At 33.7% G+C, this 15,686-nt stretch overlaps 1 protein-coding gene across 4 annotated transcripts in view; it reads left to right on the top strand.

Annotated features, from left to right (window-relative positions):
* ROBO1 (roundabout guidance receptor 1) overlaps positions 1-15,686 on the top strand; it is a 1,112,802-nt gene that overhangs the window by 319,997 nt on the left and 777,119 nt on the right. Inside the window, exon 1 of one of the 4 annotated variants that reach the window (XM_074333370.1) lies at positions 4,440-4,580. The exons of 2 other annotated variants lie outside the window; for them this stretch is intronic. In XM_074333370.1, the coding sequence (XP_074189471.1) occupies positions 4,472-4,580 (109 nt within the window). In that variant the 5' untranslated portion in view covers positions 4,440-4,471. Of the gene's footprint in view, positions 1-4,439; positions 4,581-15,686 lie in introns of those variants that run through there. One more of the 4 variants, XM_074333356.1, reaches the window with a different exon arrangement.

Here is a 15,686-nt window from a genome sequence, read left to right on the forward strand (position 1 = left end):
GGGCTAAACAGTTGACACTCATTTCTTATCATGTTCAAATTGTCGTTCTTCTTTTACATCAACACAATCTTAGAAGCTACTTGAACAAAATGACTTGTCACCTTTTGGAGGGAGAGTGGAACTTGTGACATTCAAGGGTGAGAAAACTTTGAAATTCTGGTCAGGTGAATCTTGTGTGTAGGAAATGCTGCTTAAATACACGACAAAGAGATCATCTTGTTTGTCTAATTAAGTATAAGGATCTATCAATTTGCTGAGCCCATACCTTTCTTACTATTTATGAGTAGTGGGGTTCTTCCTCACACTGCCTTGCTCAGAACTTGTAACATTCACCCCTGACTCTCAGACTGAATTCCATGCGGATCAAATCAGTGTCACGTGTTATGTGACACTAACCTGCCTTTCACTATGGCTTTCCTACCAACACTGTCTCTTCCAGCTGCAGAAGGCCCTGGTGACATGGCCTTTCAAGTACACATGCTCATTTTTTTTTCTCATCTTTTTACTCCTGTACTGAATATTCTAATACTACTCCTCATTTGTCCTTGACCAATATTTAGTATTGGTCTGCTTTACTCAAAACTTCTTGCACACATATCCTTGTACGTAATGTATTTTCCATGTTTTTAACATGGAAAATTTTTTTTTTTAATTATTTAGAACTTTATTTATTTGTGTTCTTAGTTTTTCTTTTTTCTAAGTGTGCTTGCTGTCTGATCAATAAAATCACGAGTTTATAGAGATGGTTATGTCTACTCCCTGTTTAGCTCCCAATACAGTGTTTCTACCCATCTACCTATCGTATAGTTACTAAAATAATTTCAGGCCTGCCGGTAGCCTATATTGTATACCTATGTGCCCAATTTTAAAAAAGAGTGTTAATGATATTTGTATAAAACAGTTCTCTTTACTTGTTTGTTAATTTATTCATCCATTAAACAATTATTACGATTGTATGAATAGCAGTTCTAAGTACTAGTTAATGACATTTTGGAAAGTTATTTAACAAAGAAAAGAACATTAAGTTAAAAAAACTACTGGTCACCTTGCTCTTCACCCTTAAGCCTCAAATCTGCATAGATAACAAACTCCACCCCAAGAGGTCCATCCCGGAAACCCAGCGGCAACCTTGTAACCCCTTTTTCCTCACCCTCTATGTGCAATTCATCACCCAGTCTTTTGATTCTGCCTCCAGAATATGTTTCTAATGTGTTCATTTTTATTTATTTTTCTTTCCTTCTACCACTGCCAGTATAAAGCTTTCATTTGAACAATGAGATGTTCTCACTAGTCTTCCTACTTCCATTTTAACATCCTGCTCCTTATTCTCTCTACTGAAAGAAGATTAACCTTTTAATGCAAAAATTGACTCCTTTTTAAAACCTTAAAGTGGAGAATCCTTACCATAGCTTCCAGGGCCAAACTGAAAAGGTCTCTACCAACGTCTTTAGCTATTCTTTCATCCCAACATGTGCCAAACTCTTTTATGCCTGAGAAAATTTTTTCATAATCTTTCTCTCCAATTGAACCAGTTTTCTGCTATTCCCACTTTTGTCTTGTATGTGCTTATGCATTATTGCCTGAAGGAAACTTTATATCTCATTTCCTTGTTATAATCTCTTTTTGAAATCTTACCTTTCACTTCATTGCAAATGCAATTTAAAAGTGTGTATCTAATAGTGGGATTTTTTTTTTTATCTGATGTCTATTTTTGCTCACTAGAATATCAGCTCCATGAAGACAGCAACCACGTCTATTGATTCACGCCAATTCCTCAGTAATTGGCCAAGTAATTAGCCTGAAACATGTTGGGTGCTCAGAAAACATTTGTTGAATGAGTGAATGGCAGGAGGCTTTTGACTGCTTCCATTGACTTCTGTGAGTCAGGATTCGCTTATTAGGTTAGTTGACATGACGGTACTGATCAATTATACCCCAGAAGAAGGAGATTGCTCCATTCCATTGTTCAGACCAGAATGTGTTTTCACAGCCAAGTGGATGAAGTGCTTGGAGCAGGAAGGAAGAGAAGGTGCAGAAGTGCACGTTGCTTATTTAATGTTTTAAATTGAAATAGCTATGGACATGTGGCTGTGACTGCCAAATAACAGGCTTTGTAGCAAGTTGTCATTTTAGAGCAGACTGAGCACATCTGCTGATAATCTTCAGTGTCTTTGTTTGAAAGTTTGCAGATTCGAAAGCTGATCTTAGAACGTAACTATGATTTCGTATTTATCGGTGACATCTTGTAATGTAATGGCAAAGGGAAGCAAATGACCACATATAAATAAGTACACGTCCAGAGCATGAAAGAAGTTATCAGTGAGCTATGCTTGTACACCTAGTGTTGAAACAGTCACACACACACACACACACACACACACACACACACACACACACAAACTTTAAAATAAGCTATTGAAATCTCTTCTTCCAGGTGAACGTCATGAAAAAAAATGGATAATTATGCCTGAGAAAGTCTAAGATAAACTTCTGTAAAACTATTAAGCAATAATAGGATTATACAAAGTAGAATTGGGAAACATGTAGTTCAAGGAGAAAGATAATATGTAAAAAGAACTGACAGTCTGGAAGTTCATGTTCTTTTGGACAATGGGAAAGTTTCCTAGTATGGCCAGATTTGTACCTCATGGTAGGAATGAGGGGAAGGAAAAAAAAGCCTTCCTTAACACCCCCAGGTACTGAGATTGTTTTTCCTCTGTGATTCCACAGAAATTGTATATGGACTTTCATTGCATTTATTATAGCATATGAAAAAATGTTTAAATATGCCTTGTTCTTTAAGCTATAAGCTTATTTTTATGTGTATTTGCTATTAATACTATACCTGACATATTGTAGGCATTCAAGGACTATGTCCAATCAGAGTCTGGAACATTTAAGCTGGAACCGGATTCAGCATGCTCTGCCTTAATATGACTCGCTGAGAAGTTTCAAGTTGTGTTGCATTTCCTTTAAACATGAAGACATTCCTCTTAATAATCTGAATTTCTAGCTTCTCTTTAAAATTTGAAACATCTGGTAACCCAGAATCTGTAATCCAGCTGGGAACATCCAACTGATGTTGAGTGGCAGCTGCCACCCTTCACAGGGCTTTCTCTGAACATGGCCACAATCCGCATCCCCCGTCTTGTCTCCCACCCTGCTTGTTTCCCCAATTTATGTTATCTGCTTGGAAGCGGTAGACCTCTCTCTCTCTTTCTCTCTCTCTCTCTCTCTCTCTCTCTCTGTCTCTCAGAAGTATAAGAGACACACAGTATAGGAAGCATCACATTCTCAGGTATGTGTTTTAGAAATATGTTTTGGCAGCTGTGTGAACTGTACAATTAGGTTAGGTTGTAGAATATTATTATGTCTTTGGCAGCATCCTAAAATAGTTTTATATGCTTGTTAAAACAAATGTATGTGTATTATTGTTCCATAATGTTCTGAGAAGCCTAAGATTATTTTTATTATTTTAAAAAAATAAATTTGGTCCCAAAGTGAAAGCAAGCTTCTTATGTCTGTACAGTGTAGTTCCAAAATAATAAAGACAGTATTGTGATTTGCCCACGGGAAATAGACTTAATTGTAAAACAGAGAAGTTTAATTTGCTAAAAAAAAATTGTCTCAGCTCATGAGGTGATAAAATCATTCTGCAGGAAGCAGGAGATGGAATATACCAACATGTGTTTACAAAGCAAACAGGCATTTACAATGCAACACAGATGATCCTTGAATGTGAAATGTACATTTCATTTCGCCTCCTTCATGGATGTGGGGTATTTTTGGCAGATTGTCTGTTTACATTATTTTTAGAATATAAAATTGCATAGTACAAGCTAACTAGGAAACATGTTTGTTTACCAGTCCTTTTTTTTCCCAGAGGTATTTTTATCGTGTCTGAGCAGCAGATACTTATATCTCTAATCCCTTCTCTAAGACACTAGATAGCTTTGAGTCCAAGTGTTATTTTTTTATTTTCCTTAACAACCACCTCTGTTTGAAATGAGGTGTGTTCGCAGTGCCAAAATTAAATATTCCGGTTTCAAGTACTATAATCTGTGGTACAGAATGGGTAGTTGAGAAAAATGCTAAAAATCTCAGCTTTTTCCTGTTATTGTATTATAAAAAATGTTGACAAACATTTGGAAGAAGTGAGAGTTGGCAGGAGCAGGTTAGGAACTGGTAGCTGCAGAAAGACCAGAGAAAATCGTCAGCTTATCTTTCCTGACATTTTGCTTATGTGTAGAGGAAGGTTTTACATCCCTTTCAATTTTTTCTTTTAACATTTCCTGCATAATTCGAATGGAAAGCCTGATGAGAACATACCTTCTTTTTAAAAATTTATGGGAAAAACAGCGTTTTTGCTTTTCTGCTGAATAAAATGACAGGATTGGCTCCAGGTTTCTTTCCCAGTAAGCCGTCAGGTTCGTCTGTGACAGGACTCTCCTAGAAGTTATTTTTACCTGGCATGGCTGTGCTGGTATTGATGCTGCTGCTCTCGATAGCAGAAATAACTTCTCCTGTGGGTGTCTCTGGCAGAATGAAAGCTGGGTCAAGGTGGAGAGGTGAAAAGAATCGTGAGTAACCAGGGTTCTTGAATCTTGATGCATTTCTTTCTTTCTTCTTTACATTTAGGAATGCATCGGGTCTGCCTAGCTTTGCAGTTCACAGCATTTCTCAGAGGTGGTTTTCAGACTTAAAAATATTTTTACCCGTAAAATATGCATGCAGAATAAATGGGCTCCACCTTCTCTACGCTCCACACATCTGAAATATTGTTCTGGATTTTATTGCAAGACTTTTGCTTGGCTTCTCTAATTAACTCTTACAGTTCCTGAGACTTGTGAGGACTTTGAGCAGGTAGATCCAAAGGCCATGTATGTAAGTTAACATTGCCTATTCTACATAAGGTTCAAATATGTTGCTGAGATTTGTTGATATTCAAATGCTAACTATGTAAAAAAATCTTACATCTAGTATTTTGTTCTGAGGGTAACAAAAAGGTAAAATTAGAAATAACAAATATATGAACTCTGGTTTGAATGACTTAAGAATTGATGCTTTGCAGTTAGGAGTGCAGGTTGATAAACACATCACTCTTTAGAGCCATTATCTTTATTCTTTCCCTATGGAAACACGAGACCTCTACAACTTCACTATTAAATGTGTTTATGTATTTAAGGCATACAGTATCTAAACTAATATTTTAGTTATAGAGCTGAACTGTTTCTGATATCATGACAGGAGAAGGAAATGGTTTTGACATGTGTTTCCCTCTGAGCTAATTGGCCAGATGCAGCCACTGTCTTTACTCCCTTTTGTCATCCCACAGGCCACGTAGGTGGAATGGTCCCACTTGTGTGTGTGTGTGTGTGTGTGTGTGTGTGTGTGTGTGTGTAGAAGGCTTAGATGGAGATATATTCCTTTAATTAAGTTTAGAGTACAAACATTTTCCTTCCCTACATCTATTTTTAAAAATGAGATACAGAAATGGACCCAAGAATCTGTATGGAGAAGAGGAATGCTTCTTTTACAATATTGTTACATGCTCAGAGGAGGTACGCCAATCAACCTATTTTACTGGAACATCCTCCCATTTAAGGTTAAGATTCAAATTAACCTTAAAACTATTGCTACGCTTATGACTTTTGCTTTAATCATGGCTTTAGCCCATTTACGGTTCTGTTTACTGGCGTGAGTGGGAGTTGGAATGAGCTGATGGATAGAACGATGGGGATTGGAAGCCATACAAGCTGGAAAACGTTATCAGTTTAACCTGCCCAGCTCCCAGTGGAATTTCTCAGTAATCAGTTATTACTGGCCTTTTATCTTTCTTTTCATTTTTCCTTTTTAAGAAAAAAAAATTAATTTCTCCTGTTTTCTCCTCATGATTCAGAAAAAGCATACCTATAGGTATGATATTTACACCAACCAAAAATAATAAGTGATTGATGTTATTGGCCATTTCTTCTCTGGAAGTTCAGGTTGCCTTGATGTTCCCCTTCACTGTTCCAATGTGAAACCATAAAGTCTAAATTTTGCATCCCCACTGGAGAATACTGAATGAGGAATTCATTCCTCCTCAAAGTCCAAGATTCATCAGTTTTACTCCACACTTTGGACTTAAATGTAATCACTCCAGTCCTTATTTTTTATACTTTTTGCTTGTCTAGCCTCATACATTTCTATCTTTATATCCATTATCTTCATATCCACAAATCTACAGTAATTCCATGCTTAGCAAGGATAACTATGTCTACTTCCATTTAAAGAGCAAACTGCTAGACCAAAAAGTTAAATGCTTTGCTTCAGAACATTCACTCAGTTAGTTTACAGACTCAGCTCTATAATAACTCAGTGTCCTTTCCGTTTGCAGAAAGCTCACCTCAGAGATCAATCTGACTGTGAAAAACCCATACCCCAGTTCCTGAGTCAGCTTTGAGTCCATTTTGAAAGCAATTGCCTCAAAATGATTCAGTCTGAGGAAACTCAAAAATGTTATTTTTTTCATGCCATCATTCCCAAAGTCTTCCTCCTGATTGGTGTAAATAAATTCCATTAAAGGACTAGTAGTCAGTTACAAATAGCAAGTTTGAGTATTCCCAAAATTAAAAAAATATGTTTTTAAGGAAATAATACTAGGAAAATAATTGGGGATAAGATGGGATGGGGAAATGGGTAGAATTATGATAAAACAATTGTTCTTAATGTACAGGAAAAGATTTCTGTTTTCAAATTGACTCCTCAAGAGGTGACTGAACTGTAATTTCCTATATTATGATCACCATGGTGGTCTGCAATGCCACAGTACAGTAAGACAGGGGAGGTAATACAAAATCTTAAACTCATGTGTTTCAATCTTTTACTTTTCAAGAAATCTCTGGTAAACACAAAGTTGAGTGATTCAAGTACAGCCTTGCACTGAAGAGCTTGAGTGAGAAAAGCAGGGACAATTCATTGAGAATTTCTCAATTAAAAGAATTTCTGTTGAGATACAGATCAATTGATTCCCAACAATGAGTAAATTGTGAAAGAAAGCTTATATTTAACTTAATAGATATCTTTTGAGGGGAATTTGCAAAATATATTTAGAGAGATAATCAATTTCCTAATGAATTAAGAGTTATATAGTATACCTAAAATGGTAGTAATGAAAATTGAAGTAAGAAATTTCATTCATATTTTCTAATTTTCAAAGAATGTTAAGTCAGAGCTTTGGTATGAATCTGAATATCTGAGGAGATTTATGTTTTTTGTTGATATATGAGAAATTTTATTAAACTTTTTAAATCATATTTCACTTATGAACTCCTGAAAACATAAAAAAATTTAGAGATTATTAGACATTCTTCTACAGTAAAATGAGTAGTATTTGTTATTTGACTTTAGTGCCCTTAAATGTTTCCTTTGCTTACATTTTTTTCAATAACTAGAACTTGATCATTTATTTCAGTATTTAACTTTTTGCACATGTTTATAATTTTGCCCCTTTCCTGACATTGTGAACTCAAAGAAGAGACTCTATCATTTTTAGCATTCAGTAGAACTCCAAACACATTGTAGAAACTCAGTGACTATTTGCTTAAATTAATGGTCTCTTCAAAAATACAAATCAAATTTGAGAGTATAAGTCAGTATATCAAATTCTTTGGACTATGAAGAATTGCTAAGTATGGCCTTATTGTTTGACAAAATAATTTTTGTACAAAGATCTCCATCAAAATATTAATTATTGCAAAAAATATATACATGCAAAATATAAAAAGTTAAGTGAATAGAGTAGATTCTGTAAAACATAATCATTTTCAAACATAATAGCAGCATAAAAATGCTTAAAATGTAACATTTGGTAAAGAAAGATAAGTTGTACAGATTTATATATATTATGACTCAAAAAAGAACTTATAAAAAGTGCTTCTCAGATTAAAAAGCATTGCATGCCATATAACTCTCAATCTTCTAGTCCTGTTTGTTATAGCAATTATCATTATGTAGCTTTTTATTATATATTTATTTATATGTTTATTGTTTCACCAATAAAATGTAAACTCCAAGAAGTCAAGATCTCTCTCTCTCTCTCTCTCTCTCTCTCTCTCTCTCTCGATTGTTTCTTTCCTCAGCTTTAGTCAAGTGTCTGGGAAATACATATATTCAACAAATATTTATTGATTAAATAATGTATAAAAAGAAATTCAATGAAAAGGAAATACTCCAAGTTATGAAGAGTTTTCATGAGTACTGTGAATAAGTATGATCTCTACTTATTTTTTAAATACTTTTCGTGGCTTTTCTCATTTAAAAAAATAAATATGTTAGTTGTTTTTATTTTTAAGGCACATAACATAACATAACAATACTATCTAATCTAAGCAGGAAAGAACACAGAAAGAAAATCACTGTCAGAATGAAATGAAGTATGCAGTAATGAATTGGAGAAAATTTTACTGAGCAAGTGATGTCTGCTCTTCAGATTCACACAAGTGAAACTTAACACAATAAGATCATAAGTTTGTATAATTTATTCCTTCCTCAAAGTCTATATAAGCAGAATTTCATTATCCTATAGGAAAGTAAAGTTTCTAGTATATTTCAACAAGATAAAATCCAAAAATTGTGAATTTTATGTATACCATCCATTTATTGCCACCTCTGAATGGCTTATCAGAGAGTTACAAGAATCCACATAGTCTTTTCTATTCTAGAATTTCAGATTTTAAGAAATGTGTTTGTAATTCCATGTTTCTACCTCCCTATCAAATTTGCAGAGGGAATTTTACAAAAGTGTAATGAAAGAAAAAAAAGAATTATGTATAAAAAAATAGCTGGATCACATTATTAAAACTCTAATTTAATCAGAAAATTCCCAGAACCTTTATAGAAATGCTTCAAATGTGAACTTTATTCTTGCCCTTAAACTCGTAAACCTAAGAAACATATTTCCTGGAACAATTCACTGTGGCTGAAACACCTTAGGCTTAAACTGTCCCATTTATTTATGGAACCCTCCACCACTACCACTGCCAGACACACACACACACACACACACACACACACACACACACACACACACACACACACACACTACCCTTTAAGATTGCCCAAACTTCTTCCCTCTGGAAAAAAAATTCCTCCATAAATATACCACAGTGTGTTTTGTATTTTGATATTGTATTTTTAACTTCTCATCTCATCATTTTCAGATAAACTCTCTGAAGTAATTTATTTAAATATTATTAAATTTATTGGGATGACATTAATAAAATTATATAGGTTTCAAGTGGTGTACAATTGCCTAACATGTTATCTGCATATTGCATTGTGTGTTCACCACCCAGAGTCAAATCTCCTTCTGTCACCATTTTTTGGACCCTTTTTACCCTTTTCTACCTCCCCCCATGTGCCTTTCCTTCTGGTAACCATCATACTGTTGTTTGTGTCAATGAGTTTTTGTTTGTCTTGTTTGTTATGCAGTTATTTTTAATCATCTGCTCATTTTCTTCTGTCACTGTCCATAGGTCAAATATTTCTTGCAGAAAAATTTTGAAACATTAGAATTATTCAGGTCATGTTCTTTAGATACACTAAAATCATTTAAAATAAATTTTAAAAAGCTTTTAAAAACTTAGCTACCATTGATCTTTCTCCAATTTTATGTTTTATCTTTGCCACTTTAATGAGAATATCCTACACTACACAATCCCTTCAGCTTAATACTGAAAAACAGTTTTTAACTCTTCTTCCAGAGTGCTAGTTTTGTAAAGCTAGGAGACATGTGAATAGGCCTACAATGTTTTTATTGAAAAACAATGTTTCTCCGTTTATTCTTTGTCTCTTCTAATCTTTCCTTACACTTCACATTTGATGATTTTTTGAGAAATACTGTTTACAAAGAAATACCATGTTCAGTAAGTAAAACAGTACATAGTTTTAATCTATAATATAAATATACAAAGAATCTTTACTATTTCTTATTCCTTTTATACCCAGCAAGAAAATATTCTTGCAGTGTTGATCTGATATTAAGGTTGATACCCCAAATCAATAGATTTATGTATAAGTGAACTAATGTATAAGTAATGAGTCACCTAGCCAAAGATTAGTATCGTAAAACACAGTCTGAAGTCAACAGTACAATACAGACAACTGGGAAACAGAAGAAATCGATAGGATTTATGAGCAGGCACAGGGGTGCCTGACCCCTATGAGAGAAAGAGCATAGAGGGCTCCCTTTAAGATGAAAAGACAGAACCAGATATGGTCACATGCCATGGACATTGTTCCATTTGCAGAACAAATCTTCCTTCCTGCAACTGTCTGAGCTACCAGTTGCAGTCAGGGAAGAGGGCGCATGTACTACATTAGAAAAGTTCATGGAACACAGATTATCTTTATATCATGACACTTTGAAGATACATAATATGTCACAGTGAAACTCTGGCAAATTCGTTTTATGGGGAACAATATAGTATTGCATGTCCATGATCATTTGTGGTATGATCATTGGTGGTATGCAAAACTAATGTATTCTCTATCAGTAATTCTTTGTAAATGTAGTTGAAATATATGGCCATAATTTCAATGGGATAAATCAGGCATTTTCCATTCAAATCAAGGTGATGAAGAATAATTAGAATATTTATGCTATTATTTCCTACAAGAAAGTTCCAGAGAGACATTTTAATAATTATAGCAAGAAAAGAACTGAAATCAAATACATTTGACCACACATGTTTATTTTGTTACTTCATTTCTGTAAGTTAAGATATATTTGAGCTGAAGCCATATAACATTAAAATAACACTTTTTAGACATACCAATGATTGTATTCTACTATAGTTTTATTAAATGCTCATGGCAAGTATATGCTTTATAGACAATGAAATTATTAATGCAGCCACACAGGCCTGTTCTTCCTGTGCCCTTTTCCATTTGATCAATACTTGATGTTTCAAAAAACCAAGTTTTAACTGATGGCAGAACATGAGCCGCCTTCAATGGCTGACATGAAATCATTTTGTCTACTCCTAAGGAACTCTAGGACTGTAGCAACATAACAGCAACTTTATTGCATTCCATTTTTCCCCAAAGATAGCTATGCCTGTTGTCTCAGGACAAATACAAACACCAGAGGACAGATAAGGATTTTGCAATTAGTTGAGTTTGTAAGACTGAGACTTCAATTTGGAACGTGCCTATTTTGTGTTTTGGATTGCACTGAGCTCCTAACACATAATTACGGTGGGTGTAGTTGTGTTAATATATACATTTATATGCAGAGAACACAAGAGTTGTGGAAGATGATGTTGCCAGTAGTTATGCGACAAAGGTCAATAACTTAAAGCTGTAGCAGATGAAAAGAATGTAAATTCCTTGATCATTTACATTCCTGGGTAAATTTGTTGCCTCAAGTTCCCTTAGTCTCAAAGCTGAGGACCAGGAGAAAGCACTCAGCTGTTCCATAGACGCTTAAGAAAACAGCTGAACTCAGCTGTCACACACATGAATAGAAAAGCAATTTCTCAGGTAATCCATTCTCAAACCATTCCATATTGAAAAGTTAAAACGCTATAGAAACAGTATTTCAAAATAATAATAAAGAAACAACAACTATGATCCCATTTTGATAAAACAGATAGAAATTAAACATATAAAGATACTGTAAAAAGGTGAGTAACCCAAAAAGATGAAGAGGATGAGTATCTGTAACCTCAGTTTTGCTAAAACCAGCATTCATCCCGGCTTTTGCAGCAGAGAAATTACCTTAAATTATTCCAACATGGTGATTTTAACTACCGCCTCTATATTGATTTCAGATATGATATTTTGGTTCTAAGTAATTTACTCATAAATTTGAAGGAGACTGAAAGATAGGGAGTCTGTAAGATTTTTGCCCCCCATCTTATGGAACAGATGTGGACCAACAAATTTGGCTATGTAGCTTATTTCTGTCGGTTGACTACTATTTTATAACTGACTTTGATTTTAAAATTAGAGATTTGACTCATAAAAGATTAGCCCAAGGGTATGGTAAAACTACACCTAAGAATAGAATGTCTTTGAAAACTTGTGATTTTGAAATAAAGACAAGTTCAAAATTTTCCTGTTCACTAGTACTTCTTAGAAACCACCTATTATTTTCCATTTAAAATTGTTCTTAGGTTACAGAAGTGTTAAAAAATTTTTATGTGCTAGAGCTCGGTTAGTTTTGGACAGTGTAGTGTAGTAGACTAGTATGCCTAAGGAAATGTGGTGATGAATATATCACTGCCATAACTTGTCCAAAATCCCTGCCAACATTTTTTTTTTCCTATGAATCTGTACAACAGTCTCACCTTTAAGCTTTTCACACGCTATGTCAGTTTGGTGTTGTTTAATTAATGTAAGAAAATGCTGAGCAGGCTCAAAAGTAGAGTTGTCCTGTTTCATCTCTTATTTTTATCATGAAGAAACAAATCCACAAAATTGCTAGCATTACTGTGTCTAGTTTGGTTACAGTAGTTTTTGAATCAGAGAGAAGGAATGGGGGTTCTTTTGTGACGTAAAACTGTGTAATTTAGAAGTGGATGGAGGGAGAGTGAGCGATAATTTGAAAACATTTTGGCAGCCCATTAACCTGAATCATGTAATGGTTAAATCATCATAGAGTAGCATTGTAACCTGAACAAAGTTTATGGGCCAGGTTATGAGCCTAGCCAGAAATTTCGTCAGTCACTGCCAAGGAAATTTCTTCTTCGATAAATGAAGACATCATGAAAATCATCATCAAAATTATTTCCCTATGACTAGTACTACTTAATTTAGAGTAAAATGATTGTAAGCCCAACCCCAAATTTAATTTTGGGGGAAAATAGTTAAGAAATATCCAGTATATTTCAAAATCATTATATCATGTGGACCCTATAAGAGCAGGTACCCTAGAGACAGACATACCAAAGTCCAAATCCAATCTCTCCACCTACATGTTGTGAGAACTGACTTAATTTCTCTGGGTCTCTGTTTTTCTCTGTTAAGTCAAGATAAAATATGTTTTCTACCATTAACCACACTGACCATATGTTTTTTCACACAAAAGTTCAAACACTGGTGATTCTGTTTGTAGTGGTTATAATTATTTTTGGTGGTGTGATTATTGACGTTAAAATTTTCTTCACAAAATACTTCTTTATTTATTGCACATATATCTCTGTAATATTTACCAATGGGGAGGTAGCTGTTTCCTGAGAGCATATTCCTTGGCTGGTATGGAACCCAGATCACTGTATACAATGGGAAAACTTAACATCAAGATGTCATTGAAGGAATGATGATACGTATCTATTAAGGTCTATAATATCAAGAAAATTGTTGGCTACCATTAAAGACAAGAATTTGGGAAATAGATATATTTTGGAATATATTTAATGAAATAAGAAATTCACTCAAGGTTGAAAAATAGTCAAATTCAAATCAAATCATAAATCTAGTCTTATTTATGTTTATTTTCTCTAATTCTCACATAAATTCATCTGGTACTGTGATAAGTGCTGAGAAAGACAATTATCTTGTATTTTGAGATTTATACTCTCATAACTTTTTATAAAACACACTTAATAATAGGTTATATATTATATACTAATTGTAAAAGAGTCAAGATATGTTTAGAAATGTAAATTAATAATCAGTTAAACTGTGTTACATACATGTGTACATCTGTGTACATACATGTATTACATATGTTTATGTATACACACATACAAACACAGATTATCCAAGAATAAGGATGTTAATTTTCTTTGCAAAGTTACTTGTAGGAGCACGTAAGGTTCTTGAAAATCATGCCAGGATTAGAAAATTAGAGAAATTTGAATGCTTTGTCTTTACCAATAATTTGTTTTATCTTTATTGCTATATAGTCTGATTTTATGTGCTAGAAATTATTGGAGATTTCTTAGTTTTAAAAGTACTCATTTATCACTGACTGCTCTAATTACTGATTTATGATGGGCCTATACTTTTGTTTATAAATACACATTGAATGTGTATGAATATTCAAAGTTACTTAAATTCTTTCAGGAACTTAATTAAAACACTTCAAACTTAAGGGATTCTCTTCTTCCTCTTCATTATCTAAAGTGTTCATATATGCAATATTAACCATTTACCAAAAGGCTTAATTTTCCCGCTGCTATTATTAAACATTTTTATGAGGAAGAAAGTAGACCTAATTCATGTTTAATACTATCTAATCTCAGAAGATGTTGAGTGCTTAAATCAGCAAAATGTGGAAACCTAAACATCAAGTATTAAATCTTTTAGCCTTTAAATTTTAGCTAACTGTAGCATCTTCATAGTAAAACCCAATTTAACAACACATTTTAGAGATGGAAACTTAATAAAGATATAAATAATGAATTCATGAATGAATGAATGGACAAACATTCTGCAAACAGTAAGCTTGGGGAAATTAGGGCAAATTTTTTTAAAAAACATTTTATTTACTTTTTTCAGTTACAGTTGACATGCAATATTATTTTATACAGAATGCAGCATAGTGGTTACACATTTATGTAATTTATGCAGTGACACCACCCCCCCTCCGCAGCCACCACTTAGTCTAGTACCCACCTGGGAATCTACAGTTATTGCTGTATTGTTGACTACATTCTGTTTGCGGTGCTTTACATCCCTATAACTATTTTGTAAGCACCAGTTGGTACTTCTTAATCACTTCACTTTTCTAACGCAGTCCCTCAACCCCCATCCCATCTAGTAACCATAAGTTTGTTCTCTGTATCTATGAGTCTATTTCTGTTCTGTTTATTTTGTTCTTTAGATTCCACATATAAGTGAGATACTATGGTATTTTTCTTTCTCAGTCTGACTTATTTCATTTAGCATAATACCCTCTAGGTCCATCCATGTTGTCGCAAATGGTAAGATGTCATTCTTTTTTATGGCTGAGTAGTATCCCATTGTATATATGCACCACGTCTTTTTTATCCAGTCATCTATTAATGGGCACTTGGGTTGCTTCCCTATCTGGGCTATTGTAAATAGTGCTGCAGTGAACATGGTGGTGCATATATCTTTTTGAATTAGTGTTTTGGATTCCTTTGGCTAGATACCCAGAAGTGGAATGCTAATTTTTTTTAAATCAGTAATTCTTAGAAACTAGCTACTGAATTAAAAAAAAACACAATAATTCCAAGTGATTAACTTTTGACTATAGAGCTAAATTTTGGGTTTCTTTGTTATGTCAAATTTACATGTGCATGTATGTGTATGTATGTATATATATAGTTTCAGCTTTAAATCTGCTCTGACAAGAAATCGATCAATATTCATCGAGTAGTAAATGTTCACAGTGCTATTTCCTTCCTTTTGTCAAATTGTACTTCTGAAATTAAAATTATTTATTACAAGATGAGGGGCCCACAAAACTTCAGCAAATGTAAGAGGGTATCTTAGAATTACCTTGAACAAATCATTGACTTACTTACAAAAACCCATCCATTTACACATTTAGACACTAATTATCTAAATAGCCAAAATTTTAACAGTGTCTTTATGTGTTCATTCAACATAATACTCATATTTGAAGGAACAATTATTTAAAATATATATTATTTAGAATGCACATTTTCCCCAATATGTAACCCATATTATATAAAATCACAAATAGCATTCTAATATAAATGATTTAA

The sequence above is a fragment of the Rhinolophus sinicus genome, linkage group LG01 (genome assembly GCF_036562045.2).
Source record: "Rhinolophus sinicus isolate RSC01 linkage group LG01, ASM3656204v1, whole genome shotgun sequence".
Taxonomy (NCBI): domain Eukaryota; kingdom Metazoa; phylum Chordata; class Mammalia; order Chiroptera; family Rhinolophidae; genus Rhinolophus; species Rhinolophus sinicus.